Source organism: Hibiscus syriacus, unplaced genomic scaffold (genome assembly GCF_006381635.1).
Source record: "Hibiscus syriacus cultivar Baekdansim isolate YM2019G1 unplaced genomic scaffold, ASM638163v2 tig00111873_pilon, whole genome shotgun sequence".
Lineage (NCBI taxonomy): Eukaryota > Viridiplantae > Streptophyta > Magnoliopsida > Malvales > Malvaceae > Hibiscus > Hibiscus syriacus.
In genome coordinates, this window is record NW_024063206.1 from 154064 (window position 1) to 174578 (window position 20515).

Here is a 20515-nt window from a genome sequence, read left to right on the forward strand (position 1 = left end):
ACTGCTCATACGTGATGAAGAGTTCTTGTCGTCTAAGGATGACACGACTCCTACGTGATGAGGAGATCTGGTCGGTGGATGACACGGTTCTTACGCGATGAGGATGGCATGCCATCTTTAGGGTAGTGATAGCACGGTTCCTATGCGATGAGGACGGTTGGGGGTGACACGACTCCTACGTGATGAGGAGGTCTAGTCGGTGGATGACACGGTTCCTATGTGATGAGGATGGCATACCATCTTTAGGGATGATAACACGATTCCTACGTGATGAGGACGACTGGTTATCTAAGGGTGATACGACTCCTACATGATGAGGAGGTCTGGTCGGGGGATGATACAATTCTTATGCAATGAGGATGGCAGACCATCTTTAGGGATAATGGTTTCAAGAGAAACTAACTCACAGATGATGCTTCAAGAGAAGCTGTCTCAAGAGAGACAAAATTTGTTTCAAGGGAAACGATCTCAAAGATTGGTGTTTCATGAGAAACTATCTCAAGGGAAACGACTCAAAGATAGGTGTTTCAAGAGAAACTGTCTCAAGAGAGACTAAACTTTGTTTAAAAGGAAACATACTCAAAGATTTTTTTCTTCAAAAGAAATTGTCTCAAGAGAGACAAAATTTTGTTTCAAGAGAAACAATTTCAAAGTTTGTCTTAAGAAAGACTGTCTCAAGTGAGACAAAGTTTGTTTTGAGAAAAACAATCTCAAGTGAGATCAACTTTGTTTCAAGTGAAACAAACTTGAAATTTGTATCTCCAAGGAAATATGTCTCAAGCGAGACAAAAATTTTTTTGAGAGAAATTGTCTTAAGTGAGACAATTTATTTTTAGCGAAAACTGTCTCAAGCGAGACAAAATTTGTTTTTAAGAAAACTTGTCTCAAGTGAGGCGACCCTTTGTTTCGAGAGAAACAATCAAAGGATACCGATAGTCTGCTTGTTTCTGCTGGTAGAGGAAAGGCCTTCAGAAGATCTGATCGTTCACTTCAGGATATTGAATCCCCAAAGATGCCCCAATATTCTATGTTAAATCTCCAAAGTTACCTCAACATTCATCCTTTCTTGCTTCAACAATGATTCTAAGCATGAGCTTTGTATTTGAGAGTCACATGTCAATAACCAAGATCCACTCCAGAGAGATTGTCTTGTTTGAAAATGTTTTTCTTCTTCTTTCACTTTCAAAAGTCTAAAAGTATCAATTGAAAGAGTTTTGAAAAAAGTTTAATCAAAGATTTTGTAAATATTGCCCCTTTCTAGGTTTCACAATTGACACAAATCATAAAACAAGAGTTCATTGTATATCAAAGAATTAATTACACTTTTAATCCTTCAAAATAAATTATAGTCATTTGAAAAATGTCAAGAGTATTGCTATCTTTGAGGTATGGTTAAGTAAGGAGAGAATAAAATGTCTCAAGTTGTTTTTTTGTTAAAGATTTGGCATTCTTATTTCTTGGATGTTCACTGATATGATGGAGTAGCTTTGGTACTCATCTATTGGAAGTGTTCTCTGACTCCCAGCTCTCATGATCTCATTCGGGTTGTGGGATGCCTTATCAGGGGATTTTTGCGATCACCTTTTATGCAACAGCTGCACAGTTTTTTATTTTCGAGCCACCTTTTTAGGTTTTCAACTTGAATCCTCATTTGATTTCAAGACGTTATTCAGATTTTACGTTTTGAACCCCCCTTTGTTATTCATTTTCATCTATCATGCATTAAAGATTTTAGAAAACATTATGCAAATAAAAGATTAATCCTGATGGGCGGGATGAAATCTGAAGATAGTCTTTTCTGCTTAGAAATCCATGTATGATTAGAAGGGACTTTTTAGGCAAATAACATAGGCTATAGTTAATGGTTATGAAAGAAAGGGGTAAAAGGCCTAAACAAGTGTTTAAGGGTGATTGAACCAAGGATCAATTCATTTTGATGCCTTCAATCTTGTCTTGCTCAATTTGGATCTGCTCGTATGAGTCCCTTATTTTCAATGGATGTTCTATGATATTCTGGTGAACTGATTTTGGAATGGTGCTTGATCAATCTTATGGTTTGAGGCTTGATGCATCATTTGACTCGAGGGAATCTTTGCATGTGCTTCTTATCTTTTTTTTCTTTGTTTTTCTTCTCTTTATTTCTTTTTCTTTGCTTTTCTCTATGCTTTGATTTGATCTTTGCACTTGGCATTTGGTTCACCTTTTGGTATCTCATCTGAATCAATGTCTTCACTCATGCGAGCAGATTTCCTCCACCTTGCCCCCCAGTGTGTAGGGTGATCCTTGGTTAGGGTTGAATCAGAAGAAAAAAAAAATTCAGGCTCAAATGGGGACACAATGGATATATTTTCTCCTTTTGTGAAGGGATAATGAAAGAATGTTGTTCATCATTTCATAATTAATTTTTATTCACTTGAAAACAATGTAATTAATGCATGATATAATTATTTTGAATTAATTTTTTTTGCTTTTCGCTCCCAGCATGTCTCAATTGTTCAATCTCAACTTCATAAAATTAATGTGAGATGCCCCACATTGTCTTCTTAGAATAAGGTTTACATTCAAGTGAACATCTTGTACTCAATACCCTTAGGTTTTATTGGTAGAAAAAATGTTGGTTTTGCGCATAAGAAGACGATGGTGTGATTTTATTAGCTCAACGAAATGTAAGGGTATGACTTATTGTGTCTCGAAAAAATAAAGCAATGTTTCAAAGTCTAAAACAAAGGTAATTTCAAAATTTGGTCTTTTGGTAGTGATCATGAATTATTTCGGGTAAAAAATCGAGAGATTTTATTTTGGATTTTGGATGGTATAAGAAAGGTCTAATCTTGCCATATATCGAAAATCTATAATTCTTGAAGAATTAAGAGAATCTGTAATTCATTTGATATTCGAAGAACTAAAGATTAAAACTCGTTCAATTATTCAACCTCAGAAGGAGCATAAGTTCAATCATTAAAAGATTAAGAAAATATGAAAGACAAAATAAAAATGAGTTCAAACAAAACAAGGCTCTCAATGCAAATGGTAGATGCAATGCCCCCATCCTTCTTCGATTGTCAATGCCCATGAATCTATCAGGTTCTGGATCTTGCGCTTTAGTGCTTAACAGTTTTCAGCGGAATGTCTGGAGCTTCTTATGTGGTAACTACACACGGCTTCAACATCATAAAACTCAGGATATGGGGACTTTTTTCTCAGAACATCCTGGAAGGCTCAACCCTACCACCAGATGAACAAGCTCCCACTGTACTGATTTCAGCTTCTTGATTATATTCTCAATGTGTTGTCAAGTTATTAGGACCACTTCATCGAATCCTCCATAGATTAATTTGAAAGGGATCCACCATCGACCTTTGAGCTAGGTAGGTCGAATACCTAAAAATGTCTTTTAAAAACAATTTTAAGAAAAATCGTTTTTAGACAAAATTTGGTCTGCATTTACCATAAACTCAATTTTACGGGTTTGAAAGTTGGTTACGAATGGGGAAGGATAAGCACCCCCACAACGCCCAAAATTGGTACTTAAATCACTTACACGTTGTCGTAGTAGTGGAAATGATGAATCGAATCGATATTTAAAGTAAGATCCATTTATTGAAGTTTAATTAATTTGCTTTGAATTATTTGTTAGGAAACATTCCTTAATTCGAGAAGAAATCACGAGATTTGCATCCTATAGGAAGGTTATCTCATCTATTTCTCCTTTATACAAAAAATATTCCCCCTCACCAATGTTATCAGAAAACCCGAATCGAATATAAATAAACTATCGATAATCTTCTAAAATACATTATTAAAAAACATGCCTTGCGTCGTTTGAATAAAAACAAATTAATTAGCACTCTAAAAATAACTTCGATTTATTTCAAGTTCTTATTTTGTTTGAATGTCGTATCGGATCGCACTACTTCGACCAAGCAGTGCTTTCCACGCCCATTCTACAAACAAGTGTTCTTGAAAATATTAGAATAAAAAAACGTTAAAAATGAATGAAACAAATATTTTGTATAATAGTTCGAAACCAATTCCCAAGAGCGAAGAACATATACATACATAAATGATGCGAATAAATATATAATATCCATACATGGTAAAAATGTAAGGAAATAAAATCTAACTAAGTACAAATTAAATTATAGAAGTAAAATAAGCATATAATAAAGCACAATAATTAAACGAATAAAATTAAAGTAATGAAAAATAAAGAAACATAAATAAACGATTAGAATATTAAAGTAAGTAAAATGTAAATATTGAAATTAAATAAAGAAAATAAAAAAATATAAATTTAAAATTGCATAAAGTTAAATAGCAGAAATAAAATGAAATAAAAATAAAATGTTAATATCGAGTTTTTATTATGTATCCCGTACCGTAAATGATGTGAGTCATACCCCGTGGTGAATTGTCGTAAGGTCGTACATGGTTCGAACATGAAATAAGACAAACAAATAAATAAAAGGTTAACAATTAGTAACTAGCGGTTAGAAAAGGTTAGTTGTTAGAAAAATTAGCGGTTAGCAGAGTCTAAACCATAATAATGCGGATCATACTCTGGATCGGGTCACCATAAGGTCGAATCAAATAAAATAAATACATAAATAAACAATGGTTAGAATGCAATAAAATAAAAGTCAGTAGTTAACTTGAAATAAATAACATATCAGAATAATGACCAAATTAAAAGTTAATAAAATTTGCATGCATATTCGAAATAAATAAAAAATTGAGTGACTGGAGTGCAAAAAGACAAAAATACATGGGCTTTTAAGTGATTTTAACTTATAGTGACCAAAACGTAAAGCAACGCTAAAAATGGAAGGACTAATGGGCGATTAGCTCCTAAAATAAGTGACCTAAACATAAATTGAGAAGAAATGGGGAGGGCCTAAACGAAATTTATCCAAAAATACAAACATACAACTCATCCCTTTTTCTTTCTTCTCTCCGCGACCGGCCTCCTTCCCTCTCTCCTTGCATGCAAGGCCGGCCCTGGGCCTACAAAATAATTTTTTTAGTATAATTTTTTTTTTATAATAAATTAAAAGATTGTAAAATAAAATAGAGTAATATACACATTTAGTACATATACTATCAGTTTTGATCCATTTTAGTATCTAAATTTTTAATTTTTTTTAAAATCATATATAACTTTTAGTTTTAATTTCATTTTAGTACCCGTCGTCAAAAACTTAACGCGTTTAGTATATAACTATCAATTTTGGTTTTTTTATTACCTAAAATTTCAACAAAAAAAAAAGAAAAATTAATGTTAAATTTTGAATGATTACTAAAATGAAATAAAAAAATTAAAGTTTTTAACGGCGGGTACTAAAATAAAAAAAAACTAAACTTTACGTATTATTTTGAAAAAAAAAATAAACATTTATGTATTAAAACATATCAAAACTAGTAATTTATGTACTAAATACATAATTTATTCAATAAAATAATGGGGCCCATGAATTTATTAAGGTGTCAATTATCTTTATTGAATTTTATATTAACGTTAATAAACTATTCTTTCATAAAATTCTAATTTAATATTTCTTTCTCAAAATTAAAAAAAAAAATCATTTGAACTCTTTAATTTTGGTCTTTCTAAATTCCCACTATCAATTCACCAAATATCTTTCTCGATTTTTCATATCAATGAAAAAAATTATTAACATTATTTTTTTCAAAACTTAATGAGAGAAATTTTTTTAAGTATAATTAGTATATTATTTCTCTTTCATGTTTCACGATTCATCTGAAAATTATTATTCTCATTTTTTAATTTATCATATTTGTATCACACGTAAAATCACAATTGTTTGTTATCAATTATGATGCTTGAATAATATTGAAGATTATTCTTAAAATTATAGGTAGATCATGTTTTCAAATTCTTTCTTTTAATTTTATATATTTTCAAATTTTAGAAAAAATCGTTCTTTCATTTTCAAATGTTATGTTATGTATTGAGAAAAATATGTTGTAAAGCATTGATGTTGACACTATCATCAATGGTTTTGTATTAAAATATTCGAATGTAATATTTTTTATTAGTATTTGTATTCTTAAATATATTTTTGACATCTTTTATATTGTAATAAATTACTATTTTTTAATTTAAAAAATATAATAAAATATTTATATTAGATATTTCTTATTTTTTTATATTAGATGTCTATTTTTTAATTTTCGCCCCGGGCCTAAAAATAGTCAGGATTGGCATGGCCGGTAAACATAAATGTACCCATGGGCGTCGTCTCGCTCGCTCGCCGGTCACCGCTTCTCACCCCGACCAACGTTCAAACGATCGTTGATCCCCAACCCAAGGATCTAAAGGAGCAAACACCCCCTTTCCTTTCTCTTCAACTCCCTTCTCTTTCGGCCGGAGCTTAACCAAGCTCCATAACTGACTTCGACATCGACCCCCCTCTCCCCGACGAGAACCCCAAACAACAAGAAAAGTAGAGTAAAAAAAAGAAAAAAAATATAAAACGTGAAGGAGAAAGAGCCCTCTGGTTTTTTATTTGCTTTCAATCTGGTTTATAAAAGGAGGTTGAAATCTACTTTTTGTTTGGTTTTTAAAGCCCCCATCAATAGTGCAAATGGTAATATTACGAGTTTGGTCCTTGGACAAAATTAGGGCATTACAGCTTCAACTATCCAAGCTGAGCTCTGGGGTATATACATTGGGTTGCAGGTTGCTTGTGGCCTTGGAGTAGAGCTTCTGTAGATTCAGTATAGCTCGCAGGCTATATACAACTTCTAAATAACCCAAACGCGTCATGTGCTGCTTCTCTCTTTGTGCGTGCCATTTTATCGCTTTGTTGCCGCAGCTGGTTAACGGAATTAATTTGAATACCTCGTGAAGAAAACATGGTATATGATGGGATGGTCAAGCTTGTCCTCCCTCCTAGGTATACGTTGGAGACTTTCCCTTCTGCGCCTGAATCTCTCTCCCCTCGTTGATCGTGACTTCCTGGGGCCACCTATATAAGGACTACAGTAATTTTAAAGGCTTTTGGCTAGGTCTGTAAATGAACTGAACGTTCAACGAACCGTTCATGAACCGTGCGGCGGGAAGTTCGTTTATGTGCGTTTATTTATTAAATGAACGAACATGAACAAGATTTTTTGTTCGTTTAATTAAATGAACAAACATGAACATAGGTCTCGTTCGTTTATTTACGTTTGTGAATGTTCGGTTATGTTCGTTTGGTTATGTTCGTTTATGTTCGTTCGATTATGTTTAACACAATCTTCTTAAATCAATTTTGGTGACCAATTTGTAAGTGTCTTAAAAATATTAATCTGATATTCTGATGACCAACTCCATAATTAACCCAATTTTATTTGGAGATTAAATCCAATATGTTAACCTGTGAGTCACCTCGCACTTATATTTATTTTCTCCCTTTTTTCTCAAACCTTATTGTTCACTGGAAAGTGGAGACGATCTCTGAAAGATTCAAAACAAGTTATATTATAGTGCATTATGAAGTTTTACATGTCTGTTTTCATCTCTTTCTCTGTTTTATTTGACTTAATAGTTGATATGTAAAGTTATTGTGGGTATCTTCACATCTAAAACTCAAGAAAATATAATACTTCTTTCTAGAAATAGATGGGAAGATAAAGATAAAAATCGGAAGTATATGAGCATCAGTAAAAAGAAAAATATATAGAATTTGTCAGAAAACAAAACAAAGATTTCTATTCAATTTCTAAAAAAGAGTGTAATAACGGAAAATGATTGTTCATATGTAATCATGGAACACTAAGATAAATGTTATAACGTTAAATAAAAGTCGTGTGAATCATTTAATATCTTTAAAAGATCGATCGAAATATTTGATATCTTCAAACATTTCATCACTGCTAATAAGCTCTTACGCTATTTATCACTGTAGATTTGGTTGATTTGCATTGTCGACTATTTTTCATGAAAGAACAATGGAAGGTAGGGTCTCCAACGTTTATGTTCGTTTATGTTCGTGTTCGTTTATGTTCGTGTTCGTTTATGTTCGTTTATTTATTAAATGAACGAACATGAACAAGTTATATTCCTTAATAAACGAACATGAACAAAAAAAAATTTGTTCGTTTATGTTCGTGTTCGTTTATGTTTGTTTATTTTTTAAATGAACGAACATGAACATACCTTCGTTCGTGTGCGTTCGGTTCGTTTACAGGCCTACTTTTGGCCTCTTCCTTCATTCAAAAAAAAAAAACCTTTGTCGATAATATCACCCCTTAATGGTCCATACCAATAGAATATAAAAAAAATGGCGTTAATATCTGGGGACATTTTATGTCAAAATTTCGAAGCCGACAGAAAAAAGGTTTATGGGTCAATTTCATTAAACTTGCCAAATGCATGGGTTAATTTGATTGGCAAAAAAATTAAGAACAATTTGCCCAAATTTGCTAGATGATATGTGTTTTAAAACTTCTCCATAATTTATAAGTTGGTCATATATGTATGTATGAATGGTGCTGATGAATGTATTAAAAAGCATAGGTGTGAGAGAGTAAACATATAAATATATATATCCGAACATATGAAGGGGATGCTAGAAAATTACCCAATGGAATCACATCGTAAGGGTTGTATCCTTGTGGTAAGAAACCATAAAATGTGATTAGATGTGAACCAGAGAAATTTCCATAACTAAGACAGCATTGTTCCCCAACACTGCAAGGTCTTGATAGAGGAAACTTCAAAGAATTCGTTGCAGGATCTACTTTGCCATAGTGAACTATATGTGGATGTACCTGTAAAGAACCATACACGATACTAGAATATTAAGTATAATAAAGAACTTATAAAAGGATGCAAATCAGATAAGAACGAGTCTTAAGTATACAATAATTAAGACGGAGAATTGTGATGGCCGTAAATAATTTCAAAGCCTACAATTAGTGACCTACAGAATGATTGAGAAAGCCTGCAACGGGAATCAAGCAAGTCCTCAGCTTTCCATCAGCAAACATAATTTTCATGCTGTTAGAATACCAGAGCTCGCAAGCCCATAAAAACTGCTCCCACGTGTAGAGCTCTGGTGGAAATATATCAGGATGATCATTGGATAATGCCAGAAATAACTCATCATACTGAACACGCAAATGCTGCAAATTTGAGAAAGACCAAAAGGGAAGAAAAGTCATACATTATATTTAGGAAATGCTAACATCTCTCAACTTTAAGCATTTATCATATAGAAAGCAAACTATAGCTGCAATTTCCTGAACTAACCTAATTAATTTCGCAAGACTAATAAAGTTAGGTGGACTTAATATATTTCATAAATCAACCATGTCCAAAGGTACTACAAGTCACTCAGATTATTGTTAAGTATTCAAAATTTAAAACCACTTGGCTATAGATGCATAAAGGCAACCCAAGCCAAATAACAAGTAATGAAAACAACACCACTAGTGTATTCCTAATAGAAAAAACTAAGGAAACTACCAAGTGATGGAAATGACACCACGTGTGTATGCCTACGAAATTAAGATAAATTTATCATGTGCAATATGCAATTAAGCTATGACACTGTATTAAACATCCAAACTAAAACTAGTTGGCTTTAGGTGGAGTAATCTGCTTTCATGTGTGGCCACAAACCGAAATTCTTGAGGTTGTTGAGTAAAATACTACTTGACAGTCATTTAAAACCTAAAGGCACCCAATTCTTCTAAAATCTAGATCCTTTCCACAAGTCCGTCATCCAATTCCCATCAGAAAAAGAAAGCCTCAACTCTAAGGTTGACTAAATATAAGAAATGAGCAGCTTAATAAAGAACCTTTGCTTGCATTATCTCTTCAAATAGTAAAGTTCCATCCAAAGCCATGATTGCTTCAACTCCAAAGTCCAATCCTGTAAGAGTAAGACATAGTGGTGGAAATTTGAGGTAAAAAAATTAGAACATATTTTACTTTACAGAAATCCAAAAAATATTATATAGGACTGCACATATTACACACAAGTTATATTAGGGTTGCTATTAGTTTATATTTGGGTAAGGTTATACCATTATTTATTTATGAAATCAAATAATAGGAAATGGAAAAATGTGATATCTTTTACATTTGAATCTGTTAGATCTTCAATTTTCAAGATCAGCATTATTTTCAATAAAAAAGATTTATATGCTATGGGTTTACTAATGCACATTCATGAAAATGAGTTAGAACAATGTCTATTTGTTGCATTGTCTGTTATATAAAATTTTCAAAATAAATAAAATGAAACCAGGCTATTCCTCCACCCTAGCTGTCCAATATAAGAACAAATGCTTCTTCCTCGTCCTTCAAATTATTCAGTTAGGAATCAGACAAAGAAAAAAGAGTAAGAACAACAACACATTCATGGTTCAGTGATATAATTTCATATTATCCTACAAGAATCCTTGAAATTGTAGAATAATATGTTAAAATCAGTGATTTTTGACACTATCTCTCTGTTAATGATGCTGGTGATGCAGGCCATGACAATGTAATGTAACAAATTCATGTTGAAAGGGTTTAACCCTGGGTTCTACAGCATCCACCACTCTATCTGGAATTACTAGATGTTTTCGGGCCATTATATGAGATACATTAAAGCTTATACGGATGCAAAGTACACTGGGTCTTTGGATGACAGGAGATCTATATCTGAGTATTGCACATTTGTGGAATCTAGTTACATGGAGAAGTAAGAATCAGAGTGTAGTTGCCTGATCAAGTGTTGAGGCAGAATATAGAGCCATTAACAACCATCTCCTGTATACCGTTATATATACGAAGTACAAATGTCACATCACTTGTAAACCATTTTCCCATTTGAAAATATGTACAATTTTGTTTCATTTTATAAACCATTATAAAATACTTATAATGAAATCATGCATTATACTTACATGTACAATCAAAACAGACGTTTCACATTTCACCGTTATACATTAGTTTAATTCAAAAGCTTTTCAAAGCGTTTTTACTAAACCTATTACATGCTAACTAAAATATATCAAAAGCATACAAGTATGTCATACAGTTACTGATGAGGCGACTCTGACTTGATGTCTGATTATCTCCTTACTCAGCTGGTATTCCACCTATGCGTGAAATAAACACAAGTTAAGTATTACTTAGTGAGGCATAATTAATCACAAGTAAAGTTCTAAACACAAGTTATTTTATAATTTGCATCGCTAGTGCATACCTATTACCAATATAAAAATCCACTTCTCTATTAAGAATTTCTTAGGTTTATACACATATATTTCCCATACTGAAATTCATACACTTAGTATGAATTTCTTAACATGTTAGCACACGAAGTGCCCTATAAGGAAATTCATACACTTAGTATGAATTTCTTATCATTTTACAACACCAATTGCCCAATACGGAAATTCATACATTTAGTATGAATTTCTTATCATTTTAGCACACGAAGTGGCCTATACAGAAATTCATACACTTAGTATGAATTTCTTATCATTTTAGTACACCAAGTGCCCTATACATAAATTCATACACTTAATATGAATTTCTTATCATTTTAGCACAACAAGTGCCTTACTGAAATTCATACACTTAGTATGAATTTCTTATCATTTTAGCACACCAAAGTGCCCTATATGGAAATTCATACACTTAGTATGAATTTCTTATCATTTTAGCACACCAAGTGCCCTATACGGAAATCCATACACTTAGTATGAATTTCTTATCATTTTAGCACACCAAGTGCCCTATACGGAAATTCATACACTTAGTATGATTTTCTTATCATTTTAGCACACCAAGTGCCTTATACTGAAATTCATACAATTAGTATGAATTTCTTAACATTTTAGTACACTTAGTGCCATTTGGTAATCACCATACATACATCAATATTTCATAACACTATGACTATTATAGCATATACGTACATAATTAAATGTACTTACCTGTCTCGTCTTGCTTAGATATCCAAAATGGGAAGATGATTACTCCAGAACTTTGCCCCTGCTTTTTGGCTTACTAGACTCGGGAGCTTGATTTCGATCTATCCCAAATTCATTAAATACATGTATAATATCAATTGCTAGTTATTTCCTAACAATTATACCTTAAACATTAATCAAAAGTACTTATTATTAATCTTTCTACAACAATATTAGCATAACTTAAAATTTCTGATTCCTCAGTATCGATACTCCCACCATGGTATCGATACTACCCTACTATGGTATCGATACCCCTTCCGGTATTGATACCAAAATTAGATTCGATGTGGTCCAATATCGATTCCCTTACCATGGTATCAATATTACTATACTATGGTACCGATACCCCTTTATGGTATCGATACCAAAATTAGATTCGATGTTACCTGGTATCGACACTTCTCATCTAAATCAACCCAATTTTAGCCTATAATATCGGTACTGTTCTATCAGTACCGATACCCATGCCTAGATTTTTCAGTTTTTAACCCGAGACATACCAACTTTGGCCAATTTTCCTCTCATTTACCCCTAACAATACTATGTAACTCTTCTCTACTTAACCATACTAATTTTCCCTCATTTAGATGCTTAAAACATCTAGTATTCCTCAATTGCATTTGATTCTAAGAATCACACCAAAATTTCTAACTTGTTTTTACACTCATCCAATGCTTCTAATATTTCATTTACCTTTTTGACACTTAAAAACTACTAATAATCATCCATAAATACCAATATACTCAAATATCATTATAAAACACATTTTATAAAATCTAATTTATTTCCCTTATCTCATTGTTTTAATCTCATCTAAACCTTCCTTAAGATTCCATAATCTACAAAGCTTCAATAACCAACCAAAACCGAAGGAATAACTTAGTAAATTAAAAACTTAACTTTGAGCTATGAAAGGACTTTGTTACGGGGGAAAAAAGGAAAAGAGAAAGAAGACTTTTTGTATCCTCTAATTCCCTTTTCCTTTTTTTTATTTAATACCAATTTAGAAGACATTTTAAATTCTTTTTCATTTAAAGGACCAAAATGCCCTCTGAATAATCCATTGTCACAATTTAGTCTAAACCATTTATCACAATCCTTCTCATCTTTCATTATTTAATAAAATAAACCCTCATATTTTTGAATTATTTCAGTATAGTCCCTAAATCCGTATTTGGGAAATTACAATTCTCCCTTTAATAAAATTCATCCTCGAATTTTAAAGAAGTATCTGAAGCAAAGAGATATGGAAACTATTTTTTCATATCCTCCTCTCTTTCCCAGGTAGCATCTTCCACCTAATGATTATGCCAAAGCACTTTGACCAACGGAATCCTTTTGCTACGTAATTCCTCCTTAGCCAAGATCCGTACCAGTTATTCCTCATAAGTCAAATCTGGTCGGATTTCTATCTCTTAAGGAGTGATAACATGCGAGGGATCTGATTTGTACCTCCTAAGCATCGATACATGGAAAATTGTTGACACTCATTTTTCGATATTATTAATAATATTGTTATAATATTATTATATTATTAATATATTATTATTATTAACAATAAAAATAATAATTTATTTATTATTATTTTACAGATTACAACAGGCTTGTTAAGCTGAAAACCCAAACCCAAATTACAAGTTATACCCGACCAACCCAAGACCCGTTGGAGCCCAGAACTGATCCAGGCCTAAGGGGAAACCCTAAACCTATTTAGGGTTTCTATTAGGGTTTCCAGAACAGTCCAGCACCTCCTTGAAGCCCAACCGTTAGATCTGGACCCATCCAACAATCCAGATCGCGCCTTCATGTTGGCCACTCCCATGCCACCGCCACTTGGACCACTCAGCAGCCGCCGCCGTTGGAACCAATCGCAGCCGACTATACTATGCGAAGCACCATCATTATGCACCAAAATAACAACCAATAAAAATATGTTACTATATTTAGATTTAGAAAACGGGTATAAAACCTGATGAAAATGTTGTAAACGGGGCTCGACCCCTTGGATTTTGCAGAGCAGAAACAAAGCAATAAAGCATATATTCCAGAGGTATATCATATGTTTATTTTTTGTTATTATTTATTTATATTCGAAGCAAAATAAATCATAAGTAAAGGATAAAAAAGAAACAACAAACAAAAAACTTTGCATGTAAAACGAAGGGAACCGAGAGTTTAAAAGCAAAGAAAAATTACCTGAGTCTTCACGGTGGCAGGAGGAGTGAGAAACCGAAAAGTCAGTCACTTTCGGGGCTTGTTTCGGGGTTTTTAGGGTGTTTTAGCCTAGATTACTTGCCTGGGGGTTAGATCTAAGCGAGGAGGTGTTTGTGGGTGATTTTAGGAATTCCGGCCACTGTGTGCGGTGGTCAGAGCAGTGGTTCGTGGTGGCCGGTAGTGGGCCGACCAGAACCAAGTTGGGAGAGTTTTCCCTATCTCCCTCTCTCATATTTTTATGTTTTGTGTAAAAATGAAAAAAATAATCAAATAGGTGGTATTTATAGATGAAGTTTAGGGGTTAATTGTATCATAAATCCCCCTAATTTTATGCGTGTTTTTCAAAATGGTCACCTGTAAGGACCAAACTTACAATTTCCCTTATTCTATGCATGTTATATTTATTTTGGTAAAATATCAGTTCAATCCTCCAAACTTTAAGCGTGTTTTGCATATTAGTCCCTAAAGGGACTATTTTTTTTGTAATTTTTCCTTTTTATGCCTGATTATTATTTTTTGGTATATTTAATTTACAACCCCTTATATTTTTATATATTTATATTTTGAGCATTAAATTATATTTCTTTTATTTTACTTCAGTCTTGTAATTTGGTCCCTTTATTTTATTTATTTTTATTATTTATAATTTTAACCTTTAATTTTGAATTTGTTTATTTTAGTCCCTTATATTTTTATTTTATTTCAATTTTGGCATGATAATTTAATAGATAATTTTTTAGTCCTATAATTTGTATTTATTTTAATTTTTGTTTGTTGATTTCATTTGAATTCATTTTAGTACTGATAAATATTACATGTTACCCTCATCAGCATCACATGATTCAAATAAAAATAAATTGATTAAGGGTAATATTCGATCTTTTTAATATTTTCGTAAAGTAATTGTCTTAACGTATAAAAAAGTTACTTTCGATAATTTTAAAACGAAAGTATACTCCGTTAAGCGACACCAATTAAATCGAATCCATTTTTAAAATTTGGGGATTGAGGAAAAGATCGTATTCTTTTAATTAAATTCATCAAGAAAAGGCTGTTAGATCGAATATATGGTCTTGTCTCGAGATATTTAATTAATTGAATATCCTTATTCTCATTAAATATTGGTAAAATAATTAATTAATCAATCGGTTGATAGGCTTTTTAATTTGTTTGACTTTTGCATATGTTTTCAATGGGTTTTTAAAATAATAATGTTCGATCAGAAATAATTAAATATTATTGTTTTCACTCTTAAAATTATTTTGGGTGTTATTATTTTGAAATTTAGAATGGAATTTTAATATTTATTTTATTTCAATTGGAGTAAGAATCGATTGCTTCAAGGTATGATAGATCGATTCTTCTCGATAGGAAATAATTAAATATTATTATCTTTCATTCAATATTTCAAAAAATGTTATTTTAGGGGATCTTAAATTAAATTAAACTCGAACTTGTACATTTTATTGCAAAGATAATTAATTAATCGACTAGGTACCGATTTAGGGTGTTGTGGGGGTGCTAATCCTTCCCTACACGTAATCGACTACCGAACTCAAATTTTGGTAACGTATACCCCAAGTTTGTGTTTTTAATTAAATCTAATATTTTATTAAAATGGCAAATTTATTTTTGGGTGCCCAATCACACCCTAATCAAGGATTGGTGGTGACTCCGCGAAACACATTTTTATCAAAAACTGGTCATTTCAAAGATCATTTTCGAAGCAAGACCCACATTTTCCCCCTCCGGGAAAAATATCGTTTCGACAGCTTGGCGACTCCACTGAGACCTTTAGAGAGTCAGGCCATTAGTCGATTAATAAATTATCTTTGCAAAAAAAATTATAACAAACAACAACAACAAAACCCAATTCCCATATGTATGGGGTAAGGGGGAGGTAGGGTAGTAGGCTGCTCCCAACGCCAGGTTGAGAGTAGCTTCCGTGGAAGACCTCCGGCAGTCAGAAAATTAAAAATATAGATAAAATGCAGTGCATATATAAATAAATACATAGCTAAACAATATTCATATGCAGTCATTAAAATCATATGTGCGTCTGTAACGGGAATTAATCCCTGCATAATAATCCCTGCGAAAGAATCTCTGCATATAGACAGAAACATAAGACCCGGCTAAATTTAAAAGAGGAAACATGAAGAGAATGATACACAGAAGTCAACGATAGCAAGCGCAGTTCTAATCCTTCATAAATACCAATAACAGAAACATATAAAAAGTAGAAGTCATGGAAAATACTACAAAGACATTAAAAGAAGACAGAGAAGATACACCCTATAGATGTGACCCACACTACTCGACTACCCTAGTCTTTAGCCTCCATATTTTCCTATCAGAGGTCATGTCTTCGGTAAGGGCTAAATCCCTCAAATCAGATCTCAAGCAGTCTTCCCACTTCCGCCTTGGTCGTCCTTTCCTTCTGGCACCGTCGACTGTAATCGATTCTACCCTCCTGACCGCATCCGACGGTAGTCGTCTAAGGACATGCCCAAACCACCGTAGTCTTCCCTCCCTCAATTTTTCGGAAACAGACACCACCCCCAAGGACATCCTAATAGCAGAGTTAGTCGTCATATCCCATAGAGTCCTACCACATGTCCATCGAAGCATCCTCATTTCTGCGGCCTCAATCCTTCTTACGTGATCCTTCTTGGTTGCCCAACATTCTGATCCATACAATAGTGCTGGTCTTATTGCCATTCTATAAAATTTTCCCTTAAGTTTTAGAGGCACCTTCTTGTCACACAGAACTCCAGTAGTGGCCCTCCACTTTAGCCATCCCGCCTTTATACGGTGTGTAACGTCATCATCTACACCCCCATCTTTATGTATCATAGACCCTAGATACTTGAAACAATCCTTTGAGGGGAGAACGTGTCCTTCTATGCATACTTCTACATCTTCATCGTTTTGGTTCCCATTGAAGTTTGAACATAAATACTCTGTCTTTGCAATATTGATCCTTAAACCTTTTTCTTCCAAAGCAGTCTTCCAGGTAGCCAGTCTACTATTCAACTCAGATTTTGTTTCAGCAACTAGGACAATGTCGTCAGCGAAAAGCATACACCAAGGTACACCGTCTGGTGTCGCACAGTAGATGTCGTCCATAATCAAGGCGAAGATGTAAGGGCTAAGAGCCGACCCCTGGTGGAGTCCGATTTCCACCGGGAATGCCTCGGAGTCGCCAACTATAGTCCTGACGTAAGTAGTAGATCTACAGTACATATCACGAATCGCCCGGATATAAGCAGTTGGGATCCGTCTCGTTTCCAAAATCTTCCAGATCGTATCGCGGGGTACACTATCATAAGCCTTCTCAAGGTCAATGAACGCCATGTGAAGATCTCTAGACTTTTCCCTATATTTCTCCATAAGCCGTCGAAGTAGATAAATCGCCTCCGTGGTAGACCTGCCTGGCATAAAGCCAAATTGGTTTTCCGAAACCCTAGTAACTTGTCTCAACCTAGTCTCTATCACCCTTTCCCATAGCTTCATGGTATGGCTGAGTATTTTAATACCTCTGTAGTTACCACAACGTTGGGGATCTCCTTTATTTTTATAGATTGGTATCACCGTAGACTCTCTCCACTCCTCTGGCATCTTGGCAGTCTCTAAAATAATATTAAAGAGGTTGGTCAACCACTTAACTCCCTCTTCTCCTAGGGCCAACCACACAGTGATAGGAATTTGATCAGGACCGACAGCTTTGTCCCTTCCCATCTTTCTAAGGGCCATTTTGACTTCCTCAAACCCAATCCTACTTGTAGGGCAGTCATTGGTCGTAGTATGATAGTCAGCTAACCCATCAACGATACTATCTCTACATGGAGAGGCACCGTCATTAAATAAGCCAAAGAAGTAACTACCCCAAACCCTCTTAATATCGTGATCTTTCGCTAAAAGAACACCATTGTTGTCCTTAATAAACCTAATGTTACCTAGATCCTTTTTCCTAATCTCCCTAGATTTTGCAAGTCTGAAGATGCCATTTTGTCCTTCCTTGGTGTCTAATCTCTTGTACATTTCCTCGTATGCCTTATCCTTTGCTTTAGCTACCATTTTCTTGGCTTCCCGTTTTGCCTCCTGGTATCTTTGTTTAGCTCTCAACCTTTCTTCGTCGTCATTGCATTGTAGAAACTCCTTGAAGCAAGTTTGTTTTGTCTTCACCTTAGTTTGGACTTCGTCGTTCCACCACCACGATTCTTTATGTTCCTTGGCCTTCCCCGTCGACAACCCAAGGGTGTTTTTGCCAACCTCTCTGATTGAATTTGCCATATTTTTCCATAACATATCTGCATTATTTGAGTTTGTAGTTTTAAAACTTGTATTAGACAAAACCTTACTCCTAAAGTCATCAGATGTCGCTCCATGTAAGTTCTTCCAGATGATCCTAGGTTTACCAAGTTTAGCCCTCCTATGAGTGCTCCGCCCGTGGGGTGTGCGGAACACCAGAACCAACAATTTGTGTTGTGATGCACATGCCTCTTCAGGGAAGACCTTATAGTCAATGCAAGCCCATCGTTCCCGATTTCTAATCAAGATGTAGTCGATTTGGGTACAATGTCCCCCGCTATGAAACGTAATCAAGTTCGCATCTCTCTTATTAAAGAATGAGTTAGTGAGCACAAAATCGTGAGCAGTAGCAAAATCAAGCAACGTACGCCTCTCATCGTTCCTGCTACCATAACCGAAACCCCCATGAACACCGTCATACCCGTCGGTTGCACTGCCTATATGGCCATTGAAGTCTCCCCCTATGAAAACTCTTTGGTCCTCCGGAATGCTCCTAAGTATATCATCTAACTGATCCCAAAAGCAACGTTTCTCCCCCTCCCCTAGGCCAACGTGTGGGGCGTACACTGAAAGTACATTCACTACTTCCTCTTCTATAATAACCTTAATCATCATGATCCTATCCCGGTATCTGCAAAATTCAACTACATTTTCCTTGAGCCTAGATGATGCCAAGATACCCACCCCATTTCTAGCGTTATCTACGCCTGAATACCACAACTTGTACCCATTACACTCTCTGGCGCGGGACCCTTTCCACCTAGTCTCCTGGATACATGCAAAATCTATTTTTCTATTATTAAGTACGTCGGTCAGCTCCAGCAGCCTAGCATTTAATGTGCCTACATTCAACGAGCAAACTCTTAGTCTAGTCTCCTTGTCACCACTCTGTCGAGCCCTCCCCCTATACGCCCCATGGGATCTAAAAGAAGGACATGACCTCAAGTAATCATCTATAACCGAAGCAATGAGGAACTATGAAAAAAGAATCCAAATAAGACAGAAGATGCACTAATAAAAACGCTAACTTAATTCCAACAAAATCTAATCAAATAATTTTGCGGTATTTACTGTTTCAGAGAGTAAAATAGACCAAATCCAGTAACAGAAACTATAAGTTGACAAAACCAGTGAAGATGAACATCAAACCCAGAAAATTTTGCAGAGAAAATGATAATAAGTAAGCATATATATCACTATTGAGGTATTCACTGTTCTAGAGAGTTTAAACAGACCAAACCCAGGGGAAAAAACTCTAAACTACAATCTGAAGATGAACATTGAATCGAACCCAGAAAAATAAATAAACCAAAAACCTCTAAATTCTGAAGCGAAAAGGAGATGGAAACAGAGCTAAAAAAGTTGCTAGGGTCTTTAGCATAAAATTTAGTCTTTGGTAAATCAAAGAGCCTCTAACTACCAAAAAGTAAAGCTAATTGATGATTCTAAATATACAGTTCGGATTAAACTTCAAGAAAATCACAGATTGAATTTAACGGAAACTATAAACAAAGTTAAAACAAAATCAGGAATTGAAGTGAAAAGGGTCAAGAACACAGTCAAGATTTTAGGCTTTATGGATCTCAAAACAAACCAAGAGAGATTAAAGAATTAAAGGAGGAAAGCAGCAGAACTTTCTTGATTCCCAAAAATTTTCCACAAATATAAATTTGTATAAATGAATGAAATTAATCTTTTTAAATAAAATAACTATAAAAGGGGAATCTTTTAAGCTTGAATCAGGGAAAAGATCTGGATTTACTGAATACAGTAATTAGTTTGAAGAACAAAAGGAAGCGTTATATTTAGTTCAAAGAAGAGGAAAAACACAGAGATCAGAGAGCAAGAGCACTTATCTTAGGGCAAAAGGGAAATAGAAGAGCCATTATAAGTTCGCGCTAATGTGGCTTTGGATCCCCTATTTGGTTTAAATTAGTGTTTAATTAATCACTAAATAGTTGTACTAATATGTTTACTGATGTTTACAGAGTAAATAATTGTTCAG

At 34.0% G+C, this 20515-nt stretch overlaps 1 protein-coding gene across 1 annotated transcript in view; it reads right to left on the minus strand.

The window, feature by feature from the left end:
- Positions 1 to 7429: 7429 nt before the first annotated feature.
- The window catches only part of LOC120172614 (N-lysine methyltransferase SETD6-like), a 57441-nt gene continuing 44355 nt past the window's right edge, over positions 7430 to 20515 (minus strand). The window contains 4 exon segments of the mRNA XM_039180029.1: positions 7430 to 7459; positions 8560 to 8775; positions 8932 to 9129; positions 9808 to 9889. Of these exon segments, the coding sequence (XP_039035960.1) occupies positions 7430 to 7459; positions 8560 to 8775; positions 8932 to 9129; positions 9808 to 9889 (526 nt within the window).